The sequence below is a fragment of the Cricetulus griseus genome, chromosome X, assembly GCF_003668045.3.
Source record: "Cricetulus griseus strain 17A/GY chromosome X, alternate assembly CriGri-PICRH-1.0, whole genome shotgun sequence".
NCBI lineage: Eukaryota > Metazoa > Chordata > Mammalia > Rodentia > Cricetidae > Cricetulus > Cricetulus griseus.
Window position 1 is genome coordinate 101236059 of NC_048604.1, and position 23557 is coordinate 101259615.

The 23557-nt window shown below is 41.3% G+C and overlaps 2 protein-coding genes and 1 pseudogene across 3 annotated transcripts in view; 1 reads left to right on the forward strand and 2 right to left on the reverse strand.

The window, feature by feature from the left end:
* Positions 1–22240, reverse strand: part of Ofd1 (OFD1 centriole and centriolar satellite protein) — an 81420-nt gene extending 59180 nt beyond the window's left edge. The window contains exons 1-2 of the mRNA XM_027432787.2: positions 22144–22240; positions 6668–6698 (exon numbers count right to left, since the gene is read on the reverse strand). The gene's annotated coding sequence lies outside the window, so the exon portion shown is untranslated. The remainder of the gene's footprint in view (positions 1–6667; positions 6699–22143) is intronic.
* On the reverse strand, positions 827–22278 carry Rab9a (RAB9A, member RAS oncogene family). 2 transcript variants are annotated; one of them, XM_027432788.2, is made up of 3 exons: positions 22144–22255; positions 6668–6698; positions 827–2056 (listed from the first exon to the last, which is right to left on the reverse strand). In XM_027432788.2, exon 3 carries the CDS (start codon positions 2023–2025, stop codon positions 1420–1422), a length of 606 nt encoding a protein of 201 aa, XP_027288589.1. In that variant the 5' UTR covers positions 2026–2056; positions 6668–6698; positions 22144–22255; the 3' UTR covers positions 827–1419. The 2 variants fall into 2 exon arrangements, with proteins under 2 accessions (XP_027288589.1, XP_027288590.1); XM_027432789.2 differs by lacking the exon at positions 6668–6698 and having other exon boundaries at positions 22144–22278.
* LOC118239392 lies at positions 10777–13033 on the forward strand (annotated as a pseudogene).
* Positions 22279–23557: the final 1279 nt, after the last annotated feature.

The window sequence follows — 23557 nt, forward strand, 5'->3', positions numbered from 1 at the left end:
AAGAGTTTCTTATGAGACGAAAGAGCCTCAGTAACATCAGGCAGGCCTATAGGATGTGGGAGGACTCAGCCAATTGTGGGTGAGGCCTGGTGGTTCTCAGTTCTATATGAAAGCAGACTGAGCAAGCCACTAAGCAGGACCCCCTCCATGGCCTCTACATCAGATCCTTCCTTCAGGTTCCTGACTTCCTTTGATGATAAACAGTGATATGCATGTGTAAGCCAAATAAACCCTTTTCAAAAGCCTCAAGGTGCTTTTTGGTCATGGTGTTTCATCACAGACCGATGCTGCAAGTTGTCTTTTTAGAATAGTTTTGAGAGCAAATCACTCAACAGAGAAGATACCAAGGAAATACATGTGTAAACACAGTAGCCTTCATTACCCTCTCAGGAAGTACAATCTTGAGCTGAAAATACAGCTCACCTGTCATACATTTAAACATGGCAGCACAGGCTCATGCCTGTAATTCCTCAGATGGTGGAGGCAAGAAAACCAGAAGTTCAAGGTCAACCTGGAATACATGAGACTCTTTTAAAAGCTACCTCCTCTATTGGGAAGGGGGATATATGTGCATGCCACACAATTGAATAAATCAATGTGATGTTTTTTTTTTTTTTGGGGGGGGGGGTTCGAGACAGGTTTTCTCTGTGGCTTTGGAGGCTGTCCTGGAACTGGCTCTTATAGACCAGGCTGGTCTCGAACTCACAGAGATTCGCCTGTCTCTGCCTCCTGAGTACTGGGATTAAAGGCATTCGCCACCATTGCCCAGCAAGAAGTCATCTTAAAGAGATGAAGTGATCAAATCAAAAAAGCATGGCAACATAAAGAAAAGCATTAGATTTTAATCTTTAATAGTATCACTATAGTAATTTACTTCCCTGGACCAAGAATAGAATGCTAATTACATAAAAATATACACATATAAAAGTAATTCTCCATTTTCTTGTGGGGAAAAACAACCTAAGTGTAACTTCTAGAATAGTCAAGGTTTTTGAATTACAATTCAATTCTTGGTCATCTTATTAGCACTAACATTTTAAATTAAACATTAGACAACCATTACAATTTATAAATGTAAGGTGCCATTACTGAGTAAATAGATTTCCTCCAGAGTGAATGTGTCCCTTCTCCCACCAACAACTAATGAGGCAGCAATATTCATTCGTTAGTTGAATTTTATTAGTAGATGAACCCTCCTGCAAATATTCTCATTTCCACCCTCCGTGTGTGCATGTGTGCGTGCGTGCGCGCGCGCGCGCGCGTGTGTGTGTGTGTGTGTGCACGCGCGAGCGCGAGTGCATGCATGCGTGCATGCGTGCGTGCGTGTGTGTGTGTGTGTGTGTGTGTGTGTGTGTGTGTGTATGTGTGTGTGTATGTGTGTGTGTGTGTATGCATGCACCGACCATCTCTTCAATGCCATCAACAGCAAGATGAGTTTGGCTTCGGCTTTCGGTGCAGATTGACCGTGTTTGTCTGAATCAGATGATCTGACTTCTCTTCTGAAGCCAGAACTTTTCGAACGGCCTCCTCAAAGGCAGCTGCGACATTGGTGGAATCCTTTGCACTTGTTTCAAAGTAAGGATGGCCGCCGTTGTCCTTGCACCAGGCTTGGGCTTCTTCTATAGACACCTGCCGTTCGTTTATGTCAACCTTGTTGCCCAAAACCACAAACGGAAAGCTCTCGGGCTCTTTCACATCAGCATAATACAGGAATTCTTTCTTCCAGTTATTCAGATTCTGGAAGCTTTGAGAATCATCAACACTAAATGTAAGCAGGCAACAGTCAGAACCTCTATAAAATGGTGTCCTCAGGCTTCGGAATCGCTCTTGACCAGCTGTGTCCCAAATCTGCATGGTAACAAAATGTCCATCCACCTCCAAATCTTTATTTAAAAATTCCACACCTATGGTGTGGAAGAGCTGAGTATCAAATTTATTGGTTACATATCTGTTCATAAGAGAACTTTTGCCAACTCCACCATCTCCAAGAAGAATTACTTTAAAGAGAGATGATTTTCCTGCCATTATTAATAGTATGAGTTTTTATTTCAGATTCCTGTAAAAAAAAAAAGGGGGGGTAGGTACCATTACATGCCTTTATACTGTTTCGATCCACACAATTCTAATAAAATCAACATTTAAATAAAATAAGAACACATGATTCTTCCTTGCAAAGGAACTACCCAAATAATGAGAATTGTCATTTACTGTCACTTAGACATGTACCAATCCCTATCCATTTTCATTTGTTATTCCCCAGAAATAACAGTAAAGTCTCACTCTTGCCCTTCCTTGCACCACAGCTGACTGTGAAGCTAGACTCACACCAAATCTAACCTCAGAGACCTTTCTGAGCCATCACTATCATAAACTCCTCTAGCCCCAGCCACCCTAAACTGATAGAGGTGGCAAGAGTCCAAAGTCCATAGGTTTAACAACGTTAAACAGCTTCTCAATCCCCAGTTCACTGATAGATGTTCCTACTGCCCTTCCCCCTTGTTATTTCAGATATAGGCGCTATTGAGTAGGAAAGTCAGAAGCTTTCAGAATCTCACTGATTCAGATAAGAAATAAAAACCAATCAACCACAAAGTACAATAAATTTACTGTCTTCATTGGCAGCACTATTTTGAGTTGCTAAGATCAGTGACAGCAGCATGGAATTTCTCATATAATAGAGCATAAGACTCATAAAACTCATTTGGGCAGCTCCAACTCTTAGCAAAAATGTACCCATGCTGTGTTCTCCTCTGCTCCCCCTGCCCCGTGTGTGTGTGTGCGTGTGTGCGTGTGTGCGTGTGTGCGTGTGTGCGTGTGTGCGTGTGTGCGTGTGTGTGTGTGTGTGTGTGTGTGTGTGTGTGTGTGTGTGTGTGTGTGTGTGTACATATAAGCATGCATGAAGGACAGAGGTCAATGCCAGATGTCTTCCACCATTTTTATTTTTGAGCAGGGAGGAGGAGTTTTAGACAAGGTCTCTCACCTGAAGCTCCACTGATGTTGCTATGCTGGATGGCCAGCAAGCAAGCCAGACACCCTCCTGTCTCTGCCTCACTGGTGCTAGCATTATGGGTACATTTCCATAGCCAGTTTTTTACATGAGTACAGGGGGTCCCAACTCAGGTACTCATGCTTGCAGAACAAGCACTTTAGCAACTGAGCCATCTCCCCAACCCCACATGTGTGTATAAAGTAAAGCGAAAATCAATCTTAAGTGAAAATGTGCTAGTACACAATACATATCCTTTAAAGCAGTCTAGGTGCAAAATTTTAAAACTTTCCTACACTACAGGAGTCAGTCTGTGGGGGTGATACTTCTGATGCCTGTGACTGATGGCTACTTCAGTCCCCTACTGATGGCACGGTCCCTACTTGATGTTTTGTTTTTATTTCATTGTAAAAAAAAAAAAAATCAAAGCCAGACAGTTGTGGCACATGCCTTTAATCCTAACACTTGGGAGGTGGAGGCAAAGGCAGGCAGATCTCTGTGAGTTAAGTCTCATCTACAGAGTAAGTTCCAGGACAGCCAGGGCTACACAGAGAAACCCTGTCTCAAAAGACAACACACAAAAAATTAAAGATGCACAAAACTTCTGGGTGGAAAAGCCCATAAAACCTAACCCCATCTTTACCAATTATCAACCTAAGGCAAAACCTGTTTGTTCCATAACTCCTATTTGCCTTTGTTTCTATGTAAGTTGAAGCAAACTAAATCATCTAATATGTAAATATTTCAAATTTAAGTATGTTAAGTAGATTAAATTTTATGAAGGAAAATTAAGTTTCTTACATCAGCACTGTCCAAAAGATTTTTACATAATGATGGAAAGGTCCAACATGGTACTCATTAGCTGTATGTGGCTGTTGAGCACTTGATTAATAAGAAACTGAATTTAATTAATTTAGGTGCTGGGGATCAGGATTTTTGCATGCTAAGCATTAAGACATCTACCACTGAGCTACACTTCTGGCCCCATTTATTTAATTTTAGTCTAATTTAAATGGCCACATTTAAAAAGCATTTAGTTATACTGGACAAGAGTTCTAAAATAAAAATCTCATCAGCTTTATCATGAAATTGGATATCGTTGACTCCCATGGTGGGAAAATAATAAAAAAATGAAGAATAATTGCTTTTTACTAGGACGAATTTCTATAACCAATGTAGCAGACATTATCTGTTTGTCTCTTTATTAAATGTGAAGGTATTTAGTATTACTGAATATTTCTGTAACATAAAAGAATTCTGCATTTCTAACTATATTTCTACTATTCTGGTAAAAAAAAAAACAGCAGTTTAGATAGTGAGAGAAATCAAACTAGTGGAAAAATATGAATAAAAAATGATCAAAATCTGGCTGTGGTGGTATATGACTGTAATCCCAGCACTCGAGACAATGGCAAGAGAAGCACAAGGTTGAAGCCAACAGCAAGCCTCACATAGCTTATGCTTACCCAGGTTTATAATGCTATCAAGAGGTCCTGGCAAGTGACTGACCAACCCCACCTAGGTTTATGTAAGCACCCTGGAGGATGTTCACATTACACTGAAGTCACGTAATGATGCATTTCTCAGAATGTGTTCCCACTGTGCTGTATTTCAACACAGAGAAAACATCTAAAACTTATTCATCATTATTAAAATTTTCTAATGGTTTATTCTTCAGGCTTAACTTTGACTTGGCCAGCCCACAACAACTGCTGTATAACCATTTCCTACCAGATCAGAACCTACCATTTTGGAGGGAATCTTAAGATAGTATTTACAAGGAAGTGAAATACCCACAGAAGCTCATTAAGACAGGAATTAAACAACTCTTAGAAAGTCCCTGAATCTGACCAGATTCACTAAACCCCTCCCTCCCCAAGAGTGAGAGAAAGGGAAGGAGGGGGAAAAAAATAGAGAGAGAGAGAGAGAGAGAGAGAGAGAGAGAGAGAGAGAGAGAGAGAGAGAGAGAGGTGTGTGTGTGTGTGTGTGTGTGTCTGTCTGTCTGTCTGTCTGTCTGTCTGTCTGTCTGTCTGTCTGTCTGCTGAGAGTCATTCTCAGACAAGCAAAGCTTCAAATAACACTCACAGACTAGCCCAGACACCTGGAAGAAGCAGAGGCTAGCTAAAGTGCTTAGAACAATGGTTCTCCACCTGTGGATTGCAACCTTTTGGAGGTAGAATGACCTTTTCACAAGGGTCCGTCAACCATCTGCATATTAGTTACATTACAATACAGAACTGTAGCAAATACAGTTATAGAGTAACAACAAAAATAATTTTATGGTTGGGGGTCACCACAACAGAAGGTTAAAAACCACTGGCTTAAGAGAACAAAGAGTGGCATAGCTGCCTAGAAAAGGCTCAGATGAACCTAGCCAGCAGGAAAGGACACTCCAACCTGTTGAGCTACCTGCAGGCTGTGCAGTGAGCTCCAGGTTTTCTAACTTTCACAAGCTGTTACCAATAATGGGAAGGGATGCAGGTGTCTATGGGCACTTCTGTTCCTTTAAGTAACCCCTCACCCATATTCCTGTAAGTAACTCCAACAAAACACATTGATTCACCAAGCTAGTCTTTAGTGGTTCTGTTGTCAATTCCCTATCTGAGTGAGTGGATGTTTTACTCACAGGAATAATGTCGTACAATAACTCACTGTCTATGCTTTTGACAAAGCACATACCACTCCTTCAGCTTGGTGCTGCTTCAACTCCCACCCCAAAAATCACTGCTGTGCCCTCAAACCTTCTCAGCTTGGTCACTGCCGCTACTTTTTCCCATCAATGTTGTTCTTTGTATGGGATCACTAAAGTATCATGATCTGTTGTGAGAGTAAAACAGACTTACATAATTGTAGTGATCCTAATTATGTGGGATTTTCTAGACATGACATTTTAAAAAGAAATTTTACATTTGCAAATTCCACACACCAAGTAATATTTTTACATGCATATTTACTGTTTGGGGGTTCCCAGACATTCCTACTTGGGAACAAATGGGCTTTCCTAACATTATTAACACACATGAACACCTCTTTGATTCTAACCTTAGAGTTGTACACAAATACACATGGTGTAATAATAAATATATAAACCATCTTAGTTCCCAATGATATTTAAGAGAAGCCAGCCTTGTTCAATCCACTCATTAACATAATCACAGCAAGCTTATGGAAATAAAAAAAATGTCTCCTGCTCTTGCTTATTACCTGGGTGCTGGGAACCAAACTGCTACGTACAAACACTTCTTTTAGTTAATTAATTTTTTTGTTTTGGTTTGGTTTTTTCCAGATGTGGTTTGCTGTGTAACTTCACTCTGTAGACCAGGCTGGCCTCGAACTCACAGAGATCCGCCTGCCTGTCTCCTAAGTGCTGGGATTAAAGGAGTGTGCCACCAAGTCCAGCTGAGTACAAATACTATTAAGCACTGAGCCCCTCTATTCTTTTCTAAAAGCAGCAGAACCTTTGAGATTTCTTTAGCATAAGCTAAAGGGATAAAAATATCCTACCATGTAACTTTAAAAATTCAGATTAAAAATAAATGTAATATGAGATCTGATATTCCACAGTTGGAAAGATTGTCTATAAGGAATAATCTTCATCAACTTTAATATAACTTAATAAGCTAAATTCTACAAATAAAGACATCTGAATAAAAAACATAAAACACAGGTTATGAACCTTACCTTAGTAGCTCAATTCAAGCATCATTATTTTCTGCAGAGGAAAAAAAATCGAAGCTCACATTAGTGAGGTACATTTGTTTTGATGATTTTTCCCCCTATAGTATTACAGACTGAACCCAAGGCAGTGCATATGCTATGCGGGCTCTACCAGTGAATTACATAACCCCAGCCCTTTTATTACTTTTGAGACTGGGTCTCACTAAATTGCCCAGGCTGACCTTGAACCTGCTCTGTAGTCTAGGCCAGACCTTGAACTTTTAATCCTCTTACCTCAGCCTACAGAGTAACTAGGACTGCAGGCGTATACCTGTTTTCATAATTTTTGTAAAAAGAATTAAATGTTAAAAAAAGCATTTGACTACATCTGTATTTTTAATTTTAAAATACCTAACTGCTATTAATGATCTATCTCAGCCTAAAAACGCCCCTACATCAAATATTGTATTTTAATTATTGTTTTTCCTCTGTCAAGATTACCTGCCCACCCTTCTTTTCTAACTTTCACATGCAGGCACAGCTATAAAATTATACTGGGAATTGCTGGGCGTTGGTGGCACATGCCTTTAATCCCAGCACTGGGGAGGCAGAGGCAGGTGGATCTCTGTGAGTTGGAGACCAGCCTGGTCTATAAGAGCCAGTTCTAGGACAGCCTCCAAAGCCACAGAGAAACCCTAACTCGAAAAACCAAAAAAAAAAAAAATTATACTGGGAATTAAACTTGCCCAAATTTTGGGTAGCTGAGAACCATGTCCCAGACAACAAAATAAGGATAACACAGGGAAAACAGGAACTAAGAGCCTGAATGTTGCTAGTGTGTTATGTTACAACCATGTCTCAATGACCATTTTAGCCACATGCTGCCCTTAGGAAGCAGCCTTGACTCCAAGGAAAAGTGTATCTGCTTCAGGAAAGCAGGTTAAGATAGTGGAGCTTAGAAAAGAAAAGAGCCAGAACCAGGACAATGGACCAACACACACCAAGGAACCCTGATGCCACTCAGGCCGGACGATGGTGGCGCACGCCTTTAATTCTAGCACTCTGGAGGTAGAGGCAGGCGGATCTCTGAGTTTGAGGCCATCTTGGTCTACAAGAGCTAACAGGTTCCAAAGCTACACAGAGAAACCCTGTCTCAAAAAAAAACACAAAAAAATACAAGAGACAGAGAAAGAGAGAGAAGAGAGAGAGAGAGAGCGAGAGAGAGAGAGAGACAGAGACAGAGACAGAGAGACAGACAGAGAGAGAGAGAGAGAGAGAGAGAGAGAGAGAGAGAGAGAGAGAGAGAGCACTGAGACAGTAGTAGAAGACTTGGTGAGATAGAGCCTAGTAAAGTAACTGGCTGCCACAGAAACAAATAAGCTGCAAGTGACAGAGGAAGAAGACTTCAAGTAGAGCTAGGATGGATACTTCACAATCTCTGTCACACTACCAATGGTGTCAGCTGGTCTTAAAAGTACCAAAACTGAGGTGGCTGTGTCTTGTTTGATTCTCCATTCTCTCTGTAAGTCCCCATTTTCATCGTAAGACTTCCAGCTTCCCTTTTGTTGGTACCTAGCTAACTATTACACTCCCTTGCCAATGCAGCTATACCTCACCCCCTCTCAAATACTTCCAATTCTGACTGAACCTCTTTACCATGCTCCTAACATTTACCATTCAGAATTTAGTACTCAACATGTCTACCATGCCTTCTAATAAAAATGAAATATGCTGGTTAAAAACATTCACAGTAACACAAACATATTATATACCATTGAGACAAAAAATGTATTCTACAACCACCTCCTCCCAAGAAAATGAAATTTTGTTTAAAAAAAACTTTAGATGACCTAGTAGAAATGATTTACCTAACTAAGGGGGTTGAAGAGAACACTCAGCAGGTTAGAGCACTATTGCTATCAAACCTCCCAAGTCTGTCCCAGTACCTTCAAAACTCACCACTCCCATCCAGAGCTACCGTGGACTCCCCAATTTTGCCTGGGCTATGACCTTGGTACAGGAGGCACCTTCCTACCACAATGGTTACAAAACTCAGCCATCAGAGGCCTAGGTCAGATCACCCCATACAAGAAGCCTCCAAGATGCCCTTTCTCTTTTCTTTGTACTCACTATCATTCTCACCTTCACTATGACTTCCCACTTGCTTATATGCTCCCAGCTGCATGTCTGTTTCCCAATTACAATGCCAAGTCCCCAGGAGTTACACAACACCTATGTCATCCATTCATTGATGGCTAGTTTTATGTCAACTTGACAGAAGCTTTTTGGAAGAAGGGAACCTCAGATGAGAAAATGCTCCCTCTAGATTGGCTGTGAGCAAGCCTGTGACTGAAGTAGGAGTGCACAGTTAAGTGTGGGCAGTGCCACCCCTGGGCTTGGTGGCCCTGGGTGCTATAAGAAAGTAGGCTGACCAAGCCATGGGGAACAAGCCAGTAAACAGCATTCCTCCATGATTTGCATCAGTTCCTGCCTCAGGTCCCTACCCTGACTTCCCTCATCAATGGTGTGTGACCTGAGAGCTGTAAACTGAAGTAACTCAGTGGAGCATTAATCTGGTATGGAGGCAGATGAGGAAATGGGCAGTGATGAATATATTAAGTTTTCTCCCCAAGTTGTTTATGGTCATGGTATTTTATCACAGCTACAGAAACCCTAACGAAGACAAATCATTTGTCCTCTTTTTGTCTGCATGGTGAAATGCAAATAAATGCTAAAATAAATCATTTCCTTTATTTGTTATTCTATTATTATTTCTAGCTATACTTATATATACATTCTTCCTCTTAGTTTTGATATCCATTAAAATATGTAGGGAAAGTTGATTCTTGCAATTCGAATGAGAAAAACACTTTAAGTACTACTTACAGACATCAACAAGAAGCGGGCATGCACACGATGAAAAGTTAGCACATTTGTTTGTAAGGTACTAAAGGGACAGTAGGCTGGCTCCCTTTGGTAAATGGCCTCCTCAAAACTTCAGAAACACATACTCCCTTTCCAACTTCTCACTTCTGAAATTTTTAATTGAATTTATCACTCCTCATTTAAATTTAGGAAGGTGTTTTCCTCTCCCCAAATTCACAAGTTCCTTTTGCATTCATTCACCCTGAATGTCCTAATTAGAGGCATCATTACCATTTCACTTAATTTCATAGTTTAAGAAGCTGAGCTTCAGGGCTGGAGAGATGGCCCAGCAGTTGGGAGCACTGGCTGTTCTCTTCCAGAGGACCCAGGTTCAGTTCCCAGAACCCACATGGCAGTTCATAACTGTCTGTACTTACAGTTCCAGGGGATCTGACACCTTCACACCAAAGCACATGAAAATAAAGTTAAATAAATTATATATTAAAAGGGGCATGTTTATTTTAAAAAGAGAGACAGGGAAGCTGAGTTTCAGGCAGTACAGGGTGGCACATGCTTGTAAAACGCTGAACTCAGGAGCTGAAGACAATGTAAATTACAAGTTCCAGGCTAGCCTGAGCTACATGTGACTGTGAGCAGGGAGAGGAGGGCAAAAAGAGAAAATGAATGAGATATAAGCTAGGGATATCATGGAGTCTAATGGGTACTAGCTCTATAGCAAAAAGGTAACAAAACAAGCAAAAACAAACCAGAACTAAGGAAAATACCACAAGAACAGGCCAACATGGAGGCTTAAGATTTGGCCAACTGGAACAGGCGGTGGTGGTGCTGGGCAGGGCCAGTGGTGCAGGTGGCCTCTGAGTTTGAGGCCAGCCTGGTCTACAGAGTGAGTTCCAAGACACCCAGAGCTGTTTCCCCAGAGCTATCTCAGGGGAAAAAAAGTTGTTGAAGTGAAATAAGATTGTCTAGCACTGAATACTAACTTACAGATAAGAAAGGTAAATAAAACAAAACAAAAAACTGTGGAAATCAAACCACAAATAAGCCAAACTATCTCTGACAATGCACATACTCTATTTAAGTCACTCATTCCAGCAAGTATACTTTCTGGAAAATGAAGCATCTAATTGAATAAAAACATACATTAATTTTTCATAAGAGCATATCTGTAGTTGGGTACGTTAAGAGGACAAAAGATTCAATTAAACAACTAAATAACATATAATTCAGAACTTTCTGTATTGCTGGAGATGTCCAGGTACATCCTGGAAACACGACTTCATGGTTTCCAAGCCTAGACTGACTCTACCCATCACTGCCTATGTCCCCATCTGCCTCCACACTAGTTTGACTCTCCAGAGTTACACACCTCCATTCTCTGGAACATCAGCAAGTCATCAGAAAATGACCACTAGCCAATCCAATGGCTTCTTCTCACTTCTCTACATGGGGGCCCTAAAGTGACAATAACCCTCTCCTTCTTGAAAATGTTCTAAAATAGTCCATGAAACCACTGATGAGGTTCTGCTTTCTCTGTTACATCTTCAGCTTTCTTCAGCCAGGTGCTCCCTTTCCTAGCATTCTCTCAAAGAATGTAGTATCCTGAGGTTGAAGTCCATAACTCTTCCCACTGGCTATTGTCATACACTTCAGTCCTTCCTGAGGCAATAATGGGGAGTGGCTAGTCCTTATTATGTCATAAAGGCTCCCATCTCACCTCTGGGCAAATGTCTGGTACTGGCATGATACTTTGTCAAGTGGGTCTCCATTTCCTTCATTTCCTTGTATGTAACTCTGGAGAGTTAATCTAGTGTGGAGGCAGATGGGGAAATAGGCAGTGATGGGTAGAATAAGTCTAGGCTTAGAAACCATGAAGTTCTGTTTCCTGGATGTACCTGTCACCTGTCCAGTGGCACCCCGTTTAACCCTACTGAAATGCTAGAATGGACTCTTCTCACAGGAATCTTTCCAAGTCATATTTAAGTCCACCTTCACCCTCTCACATCTCAGGGCCACACAAGAATATCCAAGTCCTTTATAATAACAGTATTCAAATTCAGTATGGCAAAGCATGTTATTTATCCTTCCAAGACCTCTCTTGTCTTATCTACCTCATTCAATCATACGAAGAATTCTGTCTACTTCTTTCCCAAACCATTACCATTGTCTTATTGAGTTAAATATCTTAACAGCGACTACTTAGTACAGTATCTATTAAGTATCTGTCGTAATACTTTGACAAAAGCTACTTAAGAAAGTTTCTGACTTACTGCTCTGGGGAAGCAAGGATACAGCCACCACAGTAGGGAACTTAAGGCAAGCAAGCATCTGAAGTGACTAGTCATATTGCATCACAATGAGGAACAGAGAGATGATGAATACATGTGGCCAATGAGGAGCAGAGAAAGGATAGATACATGTAGCCAATGAGGAGCAGAGGAGCAGAGAGGATGAATACATGTAGCCAATGAGGAGCAGAGAAAGGATGAATACATGTGGCCAATGAGGAGCAGAGAGGATGAAAACATGTGGCCAATGAGGAGCAGAGAAAGGATGAATACATGTGGCTCCCTTTCTCCATTTAAACAACTCAGTATCCCGACCAGAAAATGGTGTTAGCCACAATGGAGGGGTTTCCCACCTCAGTTAAACAGGATGTCCACAGGCCCACAAGTTGACAACACTAACCATCACACTATCTAAGACACAGCCCCTTAAAAATCTCCCACAATTCAGACACTACCCCCCCATGCTTTATAGATCGGACCAGAAAGCTAACCAAGATTAAATACCATCTCCAGGCCCAGCTAAACTCAGTAGGTCAAAAGTCATATCCTCACCTACAAGTGACAGAAAGGACTCAAAAAAAGCCACCAAAAAAACTATTTTAGGAGTGTGTGAGTGGATGTGAGTCGCTGCCAGAGCCACGGACGGTTTGCTGAGTCCATTAGTGCTTCAGGCCCAGACTCCCTCTGCCGCCATAGCGCCTCCCCCAACTCGTCTCTGTTCGTCAGGAATGTGGCAGACGACACCAGGTCTGAAGATTTACGTAAGAAATTTGGTAGTTATGGTCCAATAGTAGATGTTTATGTTCCACTTGGTTTCTACACTCGAAGTCCAAGAGGATTTGAAAATGTTCAATTTGCATATGTTCGTGATACTGAAGATGCTTTACATAATTTGGACAGAAAATGGATTTGTGGGTGTCAAATTGAAATACAGTTTTCACAGGGGAATTGGAAGACACCAAATCAAATGAAAGTCAAGGAAGGGAGGAATGTATCCAGCTCTTCACAATATGATTATGATCGATATAGATGTTCTCAGAGCTGAAGTTATGAAAGGAGATCAAGGAGTCGTTCTTTTGATTACAACTACTGAAGATCTTACAGTCCTAGAAACAGTAGACCGACTGGAAGACCACAGCGTAGCCGAAGCCTTTCCGACAATGATAGACCAAATTGCAGCTGAATACCCAGATCTGAAAGCGGAAAAAAGAACTAAAGAAGCGACCAGAGGGTGGGGTGGAAGGTGCTGCAGTATGAATACTGTACGAATATTTTGACTCTGGTCTGAAAAGATAAAAGAATTATTGAAAACTACATGGAATAATTGAAGCCCCTTCAAGTTTGAAAGTAAGCATTTTAGGACAAATAAAAGGAAATTCAACTTTGTACTTGTGGAAACCAATCCCTAAATATGAAGAAGTGTATATTGACTCATGGGTGGCAGATCCATGAGAAGTTATTGTAAACTAGAATGTCTGAATATCAAAGAAGACAGCCATCGTCTCTAACATTGCCTCTCTTAGTCTGTCTCAAACTAAATTGGATGGTAAAGGTATGGTCCAATATAGTTTTTCTTGGTTATCTCTTAAAAGTCAGTTCCACTTATGCCATTGTTGGCAGGTCTTGCCTTTGTTTATTCCAGTGCCAGTATTTTCTGCATAACTGTTTGTTTGTTTGGCATCTGAGTTATTTACTTGTATACCATGTGCAGTTTACATCTAACAACTCCTTCCCAGGTTAATTCCACTTATACTCGACATCCAACCATGAGGGCCCATCTCTTTCTCACCTCTTGCCTAGACTGTATGTTCAACAGACATTTACTGAACCCTTACTGTGGGCAAAACATTATACTGGATAATTGGAGAATAATTACTTAATTTAGCTAAGTGTCTACTGAGCACAATCTAGTGAATCATTACAGTTGGCCACATCTTGAGGTGTATTGTGGCAATACTTCATACCATTCATATCCTAAACACAATATACTATCAAAGATAAGTAATTTTATGGTTGTCTGCCATTTTAAGTTATCTATGTGTACCCCATAACTACAAATAATGAAGAAAACCTGTGATAAGCAGATTTACTGTGCAGTGGTTAATATACTAGAGTAATACTAAATTGTTAACTCCTGGCTCAGTCAAACAAACAGATAATCCCCAAAATAACAAGTATTTAACTTTGTATTAAAACAGATCCTGGGTACTATAATTAAATTATTTTGAGGCGGACAGTTGTTACTCCCATGGACTTAGTATAGTCTGTATTGGGAAAAAAATGTTTACCAGATCAGACATTTTAGTGATCTGCTTGTACATTTTATAGGGGACATATTCTGTGTGTATAGTTAATAACTTTATAGTGTAGTGTGACAAAATGTTTTTGATTCCTTGGTTCATTAGGATATGAAGCTTGTTTATCATAACACTGATTCCATCGCTTGAATTTTTGTTGTTTTTTTTTATTTTGTCACTTTTATGTTTTTTTATTTGAATTACAAAGAAGATTGAATTACATGACAATCCCAGCTCCCTTCTCCCTCCCTTCTTTTTGTTGTATTTTTGCCACATATTTAAAACTGTCAAAATCTGAAATCTGGAAAGTGTAAAGCCTTTTATAACAAATTTTAAAATGTGGTAGGATTACACATAAATAAAGGGAGGCAAAATGAAGGTTATTTTATCTGTGTTAAAAACAAACATTTTTTTAGTCTGCCAAAACTTAAAAAGGTAGCAAGCACTAGGTGAGAATTATAAATTTTGGCCTCATTTTTGTTGCTGTTTTTATTTTGAATCAAGTTGGAAATGCTTTTATAGTTTTATTTCAAGGACACAATAAAAGTTGATAAAAACTGGGTCTGGAGAGATGGCTCAGAGGTTAAGAGCACCGACTATTCTTCCAGAGGTCCTGAGTTCAATTCCCAGCAACCACATGGTGGCTCACAACCATCCGTTATGAGATCTGGTGCCCTCTTCTGGCCTGCAGATATACATGGAAGCAGAATGTTGTATACATAATAAATAAATAAAATCTTTAAAAAAGTTGATAAAAACTGAATTTAGCATTTATTTCAAGATTATAAATAACTAAATGTATTTTATACCATTACATAATCATTAGCATTGGATTGGTTTTAAAAGATAGAGGTTCTGTGTCTTAGCAGTTACCTGTGCAGTTCATGGGTGTTTTGTTCGCTACCTCCCCTCTCCATTTCCTTTCTAATTGAACTTAAGGCCTTCCAGAGGAGAGAATTAAGTTGTATATTCACATGAGGGGTTTTTTTTAATTGTACTATTTGGGTTTCTTTGTTTTTAGGGGTTTAATTTGCCTGGAAATAACCTTATTCATTTACAAATACAATAACAGTACTTGACAGTTTAAGTGTGGTAAATCAGAAAGGACCCCTGTGGTTCGGGTAGCTATAGAGTTAAATTGTTTTAGTCTGTCTACTGTGGTTCTCCGTGTATATTAAAGGCTGTCAATATTACCAAAAAAAATAAACTATTTTAGAGGTGGCAGTGTGAAACTCAAGAAGAAATGACTGGCAAGGAAACTCAGCCAGAGGACTGAAAAACCACTGCTTAGCTCTCCAGCAGTTTTCCAACCACAGAGACAGGAAAAGACTGAAAGCTGGGACACTCTGTGAAAGAACAGCCAGCCTCATACCACCTCAACACACTTATTTCCTGAGCAAGTGATGTGGAGAAAAGAGATGGCAAAGTAGGGATGAGGGACAACCTGCATAGGAAACCTGGCCTGTGCTTTCCTTTGCAGCCCCTGTTCCCCTCAGCATTCCCAAACTACAAGCCCAGGAGAAAAGCTTACAGACTTAAAGGAAGGGGAGTGGTAGGGAATTAAAAACCAACTTTAATGCCTTGTTTCCTTACCACTAACCCTTTAGGTTTATAAACTCTAATGGAAAACACCAACATCTAATGCTATGGTTCCTAAACTATATGGCTTCACAGGAGTATGGCAGGCTACTCTAAATGTTAAAGGTAACGGATGTGCTGGCATCATATGATACCATGCTCAAAGGAGTTCAAAATTTCAACACTACATTGCACATGTTCCTTTTGGTGACATAACTTTGTGAAGGTGCATCTGCCCAGGATCACAGAAAAAAAAATGAAAGGATGATTATAAGGATGGCATCTGTCTGTTCCTCCAAACCAACTGTTTTTTCAAATCATTAGAATTCAGCCAGGGAGTGGTGACACCAGCACTCAGGAGGGAGAGGCAGGCAGATCTCTGTGAGTTCAAGTCAGCATGGTCTACAAAGGGAGTTCCAGGACAGCTAGGGCTGTTACACAGAGAAACCCTGTCTGTCAACAAAAGAAAAAGTGTTAGAATTTGTAATTCATTCCAGACGACTCTGCTTTCGACAACATGAGGCCCCCTAGCAGTTTTTTTTTTAATTTGACTTCCTACTACACTGTGTATGTAGTCTAGGTCTACTTACCAGATCAAACACATAAGCTTGAAACCAAAAGACTACAATGACCCTGTAAGCTTAAGATAGCAACCCAGAGATTTCCACTTGTTTTCATTCTACTTTGTTTTGGAGGCAGGGTCTCATGTTGTCCAAGATGGCCTGTAACTTCCTATATACTGCCAAGGATGGCTTTGAAGTCCTTATCTCCTGTCTTTGTCTCCCAAGTGCCTGGATTACAGGCATGCACTACCAAGCCTGGCCTTTTTTTGCCCTGTTAGAATCATTCAACACTCCCACCTTTTAGGAGCAAGATGTTGAAGTAAGCGTGAGACCTTTACACATTTCTCTTACACTGCTAACACAGCTGTTTATGAGCAACCACCTCTTGGAAGCTATCTTAACTTCTGTACCGGAACACCTAATCCAAATCACAAAAACCTGGGATTAAATTAGTTCAGCCCTTTACTCTTAGATTAAAACAAACATAGTCATGGAATGAGTATGGAATGAGTGGAACCCTTCCATACTGTTTCTCCAGTCCCTGTCAATACAACGGCAAACATGTATAATGCTTTCAGCCCAAGACAAAAGTGGGGTCTGTCTCCACACAGTATGAAGCCAGACCTGACTGCCTCATATAGAGCTGTTATCTTATTTAACACCCACTGACTACATCTCCAGGTCCTGTCTCTAATACAATGACATTCTACAGCTTGAAATATCAGGGTCAAAAATTAACAAACTGTAGTGGAAAAATCCAGAATGTGGAAATACCCAGAGCACATAACAATATGTACAGTACCAAGAGTCACATTGAGAAACAGAGTTCTCCTTCAAATTATCTAACCAGCTCAGGCACCCTGAGGCAAAGCAGGCTTGGAACTGCCACAAGCCTGCCCAACCACACCACCACCACCACCACAACCACCACCACCTACATACCTAGTTGGCTCCAGGTGTCCTGCCTCAGATATCCTGACCTTTCATTTGCTTCCTGATTTCCCACCAAACTCCCTGCGGCATTTTCTGACTTCAGTTCCTCCCCTACCCAACATCTCTTTAATAAATGGCCTCTGTGGATGACCTGGTAGTTACAAACCCTATTTTCTTATACTAGCTTTTATTATCTACATAGCTTTCAACTTAGCCTCATTGGGCACCATTTCTAATTGGCTTATTTCCTCCTGCTGCTTAACCAATGAACTGCCCAGGGCAAAATTGTGGCAGTTAATGATTTGCTGTCTCTACCTGATATACATACTCTTGCAGACATTAGGAAGTAATGTATCTTTTTACAAAGAAAGCAATGTGGTGACCTAACTATGCTGGAGTAGCAAGACAAGTAATAACTGAGCAAGACTCCCTGGCACCAACTCCTCTTGACCCTTCCAAGAAAAACAAAACAAAGTCCCACATACCTTTGTTAGACTGCATGTACTGGCAATCATTTTCATGTGATATGAAATTCAGCATTCCTATAACCTGCGCCCCCCCACACACACACACACATACACACACTCCGCATAGCAGAGAATATCTGGTAAGCAATAGAGAAGTCTGTATTTGTTAGCAAAGAAAAACACTATGCAGTGGCAGGAGTCAAAAGCCAAAGCTACAGAGCTGAGGAGATGGCTCCATTAGGTGAAAAACCTTGCTGTACAGCCAAGAGGCCCTGAGTTCGAATCCCCAGAATCCCCGGAAAAAGCTGGCTGTAGTCTCATGAAAACCAAGATTACTGCAGCTTATTAACCATTAGCCTAAATCCAGATTCAGTGAGACTGTCTCAAGGGAATATAGGTGGAATATAGTACTGGATACTCCACATCCTTCTCTCACCTCCACAGACACATGCATATATACCATATATACACATATGCTCACACCCACAAACAAACCTACTGACTATGTGACTGTTTTCTCAGGAAATACTAAAGACATTCAACCCTACACACACAGAGCCATCACTGATCCCCAGGGCTCACATAACAGTAATAATTGCCACTAGAAAGGAGCAGCATGTACTTGAAAAGGCCTGGTCTCTGACTGGCCTCAGACACACATGGAAAAATCAGGCTGAAAAACACCAAAGGAAAAAAAAAATTATGCCACCTGGAAAAATGGCTCAGCAGTTAAGAGCACCGGCTGCTCTTTTAGAGGACCTAGGTTTGATTCCCAGCACCCACTTGGCAGCTCACACCCATCTGTATCTCCAGTTCCAAGGGATCCATTATTCTCTTCTGGCCTCCATAGACTGAAGGTGGTGCACAGACACACATGCAAGCAAAACACCTACATACATAAACACAAAATAAATAAATAAATTTTGGGGGGTTTTTTGGTTTGTTTTTTGGAGACAGGGTCTCCCTTGTATAATAGTCATGGCTGTCCTGGAACTCGACCTGTAAACCAGGCTAGCCTGTACCCCACCAGAGATCCACCTGCCTCTACCTCCCAAGTACTGGAATTAGAGGAGTGCACCACCACCGCCCTGCTAAAAATAAATAAATCTTTAAAAAGAAAATTTTGCAAGTGTTATTTTAAATTTTTCATTTTATTTCTTGATTTCAACAATAAAACACCCATCTACTATCTACTGAGGCTAAATTTAAGCAAGACTCTAATGTTCATTAAGAATAGCTTCCCCAGGAGGGGCCTAGGCCCAGCACAGGAAGATTTGGTGGACTTTGTGGAGCCCCTGTTGGGGGCCCTACCCTGCCAGGGGAGTGGTGGGTGGATGGGGGGGTAGGTTGGAGGTGGGGGAGAAGGAATGGGGGTGAGGGGAGGGGAGAGGGAGAGGGGACTTACATGTGAAACAAGCCTGTTCCCTAACTTGAATTAATAATAATAATAATAATAATAAAAATTAAAAAAAAGAATAGCTTCCCCAGGCACAGTGAGCTGGACTGAGTTGCAGGCCAGCCTCCTGCTCCACAAAGTGAATTTGCAGCCAGCTGAAATCACACAGTGAGACCCTATTATGGAAAAAAGACTAGTCTCTGGACATAGTTTAGTAAACACACACGCCTAATTCAACTGCACAAAGCTTTAAAGAGCACAGCAACTGTCCTCCACTTCATCTAAGTCTGCTCAGAAAAGAATGCCATGACACAGGTACTTCTGTGCTGGGTGTGGATGTGTTGTTTTCTTAATGAGCACCTGACTCAGTTCCTGAGTAGTCCAAACAACAAATTCTGTTCTAGGACCTGGTCTTATGATTTTGACTAGACTGCAAGTTTCAGGAAGGAGGAAGCTTCCCCACTACTCTTCCTTCTGGCCAGCACCTTTGTACCAACGTCTAGCAAGATGCTCAGAACATATCTGTGAATGAATGGAATAATGAAGAAACAAACTTATTAAATCCACAGGAATGGTTCCTAATAGCTTGAAAGTTTTTCTCACTTGTGTCTTAGGGAAGAAAAAAGATTCCGAAACTTGTATGGTAGTGCATCCCTATAATCCCAGAATTTTGAAGGCTGAGGCAGTAAGATCAAGAGTTCAGTGTCAGCCTCTGATAACATACCAAGTTTGAGACCAGCTTAAAAATAAACAAGCAAAAAAAAAATGGAAACAAAAAACTGGATTTTGGCCGGGTGTTGGTGACGCACGCCTTTAATCCCAGCACTCAGGAGGCAGAGGCAGGTGGATCTCTGTGAGTTCGAGGCCAGCCTGGTCTCCAGAGGGAGTGCCAGGATAGGCTCCAAAAGCTACACAGAGAAACCCTGTCTCAAAAACCAAAACAAATAAAAAATAACCTGGATTTTGTTACCAGGTATTCATACACCTCTTAATAAAGAGAATTTTCCCCCAACAAGCTTTTAAATAATACAAATGCTACCCTGAATAGTAAAATTGTGCTTAAAGACATTGTGCTTAAAGAACTATAAAAGCCGAGTATGAACCAAAATGCTTCCAGACATTTTTCAAATATCTGTTGGGAGGATAAAATTTCCTCGCAATGCAAACTACTACTCTAAGAAGCCCACAAACACACTTTGAAAATCAGCACTGCTCCCTCATTCCCTAGGTGACCTTGGAGAGGAGATCTAACCCTCCAGGGTCCCAGCAAATTCATCATCTGTAAAACAGAGCCATTGCTTTGGAAACACCAGGAAAACCAGTTCAAATGATATGGAGTAGGACTTCGAAATAAAAAGTAAGAAACTGAAGAAGGTTAAAGAACTAAAAGAACTTCAGGTCTCCAGAATGCTATAGTATAAAACGGAAGTAGTTGGATAGGGAAAATGTAAGATCTATGGAAAAGAGAGAATACCAACAATGTATTTTCCTAGTCTTCAAGAATGGATGTTCTAGTTTTTGCTTGTCTACTCTAACCTTGCAGAAAATAAAACAAAAATGTCCTTAAATCCCCAAATGTTCTAAGTAAATAAGGTTCCAAAGCATAACATTGCAGTACAGCAAGAAACTACAATGTACATGAAAACCCTGAAAGCAAGAAACTGCCACACCATTGTTAGATATGGCACTCTGATGTAAGATACTTTGGAGTGCCACACAATTAATAACTTCTACCTAAGATTATAAAAGACAAAGTCAAGGCAGGCTACTTAAGTCCCTAACTAAGGGAGGAACTGGGACTTTCGCTCAGGGATAGAGCTCTTGCTTAGCAAGCACAAGGCCCAGGGTTTGGTCTCCAGCAATGGAAGGAAACGAGTAAAGAAAGAAAAGAAAAAGGAAAATAGTCCTTAGTTGAAAGCCTTGGGTTTCCTTCAACTCTAGTTGAGATTTCAGCCAGTGTAGGGATTTTCCACTGCAGTGAAACTAGCAAGAAAAAAAAAAAAAAAAAAGACAAAACTTGTACAAACAAAACAAAAACCAAATTCAGTCTGCTGATTTTATGAGGACGCTATGAAGAGACTGATCATGTGCCAATTTGGAAACTTGCAGAAAAGTTATTCCTCAAAAGAAGTATGATCACGGGATGTGTCATCACTTAAAAAAACAAAACAATAATACACACACCAACCATTTGGTCAGCACTTAAAAAGCCTCATCTGGTCTTTTCACTTACTAAGATGGAAGAAAGGAAGAAACGCGATTCTGAAACCTCAGCCAAGGTCTGAATCAGACAATGTTCCCAACCGCCTACATGGTCTTTGCCCTGGCTTTATCTTTCAAGCTCCCTCCCTCACCTGCGTGGGCCAAAGACATTAAGTAAATGCTCAACTGGGTAGGATGTCAGAGGTCGCCAAACTCAAATAACACAAGCGCTCTTGCTTTCCCCAGCATTAGTCAGTAACTCCAGCACAAGGTTTGGTCTCGTGTGTGTGGGTGTCCCTGTGTGGTTAGGGGAAAGACTGGTGTATATGTGTGTACCCAGGTGTTTGCCTATTTGTCCGTGTGCGCATCCCTCCACCATCCTAAGTGTTTGGGGCTTTGGGCGTATCGCCTCCCCGGGGTGCTTTATAGAATTCTCTTCCTCGATGTGTGGTGTGTGGTGTGTGTGTGTGTGTGTGTGTGTGTGTGTGTGTGTGTGTGTGTACCCGCGCACACGCGCGTATATGCCCCGAGTGACTGGGTGTATGTCCCTTTTCCCGTGTGTTTGAGTGTGCAAACCGATGTTTCCTCCTGCGTGTGTGTGTGTGTGTGTGTGTGTGTGTGTGTGTGTGTGTGTGTGTGTACCCGCGCACACGCGCGTATATGCCCCGAGTGACTGGGTGTATGTCCCTTTTCCCGTGTGTTTGATGTGCAAACCGATGTTTCCTCCTGCGTCAGTCATTACACCGGGGCACAAGCCGCCCATGTAGCCCAGCAGTCCTCAAACCCGCGTCCATTTGGCGCGCCCCTCGCCTGGCGGCCCCCAGCTCCTGCGGCGCCCGCACCCTTAACCAGTTCCAGCCCGACCCCAAAGGGAATGCTGACCCCCCGCTCACCTTCCAGCCACAAACAGGACGCCCCGGGAGCTGTTGGCCAGCCCGCTTGGGTGCAACCAGGGAAGAAAGCGCCAGAGGCTCGGCAGCGTAGAGAGCGCTACCCAGCTCCAGCTCCAAAACCTGGCGACTTCGGCAGAGGGATCAATATGGCGGGGCGGGCCGGGGCGGAAGCGATGGGCGGGGCCTAGACAGTGGGGAGACGGGCGGGGCCTAAGTCGGGCGGGCGGGGCCTAGAATGGTAGCACAGGCCTGGGAGGGGGCAGGGCCTGAGTCTGTGGGGGCGGGGCCAGGAGCTGAGGGGCGGGGCCCGAGGAAGCGAGACTGAACCCTGAGGCAAAGACCCTGATGCGGGTCCCAGGAATGTAGGGACAAAGAAAACGGAGCCAGAAAGTCTGGAGCCTGGTCTCCCAACCGACTGCTTTGCAAAATCGCAGTTTTCCTTTGTGCCAGCTGCTGCTCTGGTCTTCCCGCCTGCGTTTCTTCTATTGTGTTCACAAAGCAATAGTTACTTTTAAAGTTAAAAGTAGAAACTGGTCATAAAAGCATAATGACACAACAGTATTGCACTATTGAAAAAAAAAGAATGTGCAAACGAGGAACGAACAGGTAGATGAAAAAGGAATATGTTTGTGAGATTATAGAATAATAAAAGGTTTTCTATTTAAATCTTTTAGGCTTATGGCTTCTTCTCGATTTACTCCAAGTTCCTTTCCACCCCCTCCCCATCCAGATCTATCCCTTCTGCCTCTCATTAGAAAATAAACAGGCTTCTAAAGGATAAAAATAAAATAAGATAAAACAAAAAACTAACACATTGGAATAGGACAAAAGAAAAGTAAATAGCCCAAGAAAAGGCATAAGAAACAAATATAAAGCCACTAGTTTGCACACTCAGCAGTCCCATAAAAACACAAACTGGAAGCCACAATATATACACAACGAACCTGCAGGATAAAAGATAAATAAGTAAATAAAGTAAGTGAAATTTAAAATTTTATCATATACAACTTAGTAATCTGGGGGTTAATTTTTGCTTATTTACTTAAACCAAAGCTAATGAGCTAATGGGCATTACTTTGTGCATATTTCATGAGTTTTTTTTTCTATTTTCAGTACAGGTATACAAAAACATTTATTCATTTTCAGCATTCCAAACCAATGTAGTACTTGTGCAGTTTACCTAGAAACTAAGGTGAGCATATTTCTTGCAGCAATACAAAGTTGTTGATACTAAAATAAATATTAAGTTGAATAATTTCAATATGTAAGTACCAGAAATTTGCTTACCCTAAAATGGAATTAAAGGGGTTAGGGTGTAGCTCAGCAGTCAAGTATTTGATTAGCATGTATAAGGGTCTGCTTTTAATCCACAACATTATGAAAAATTTTAAGGAATTAAAAGACAAAAATGAGT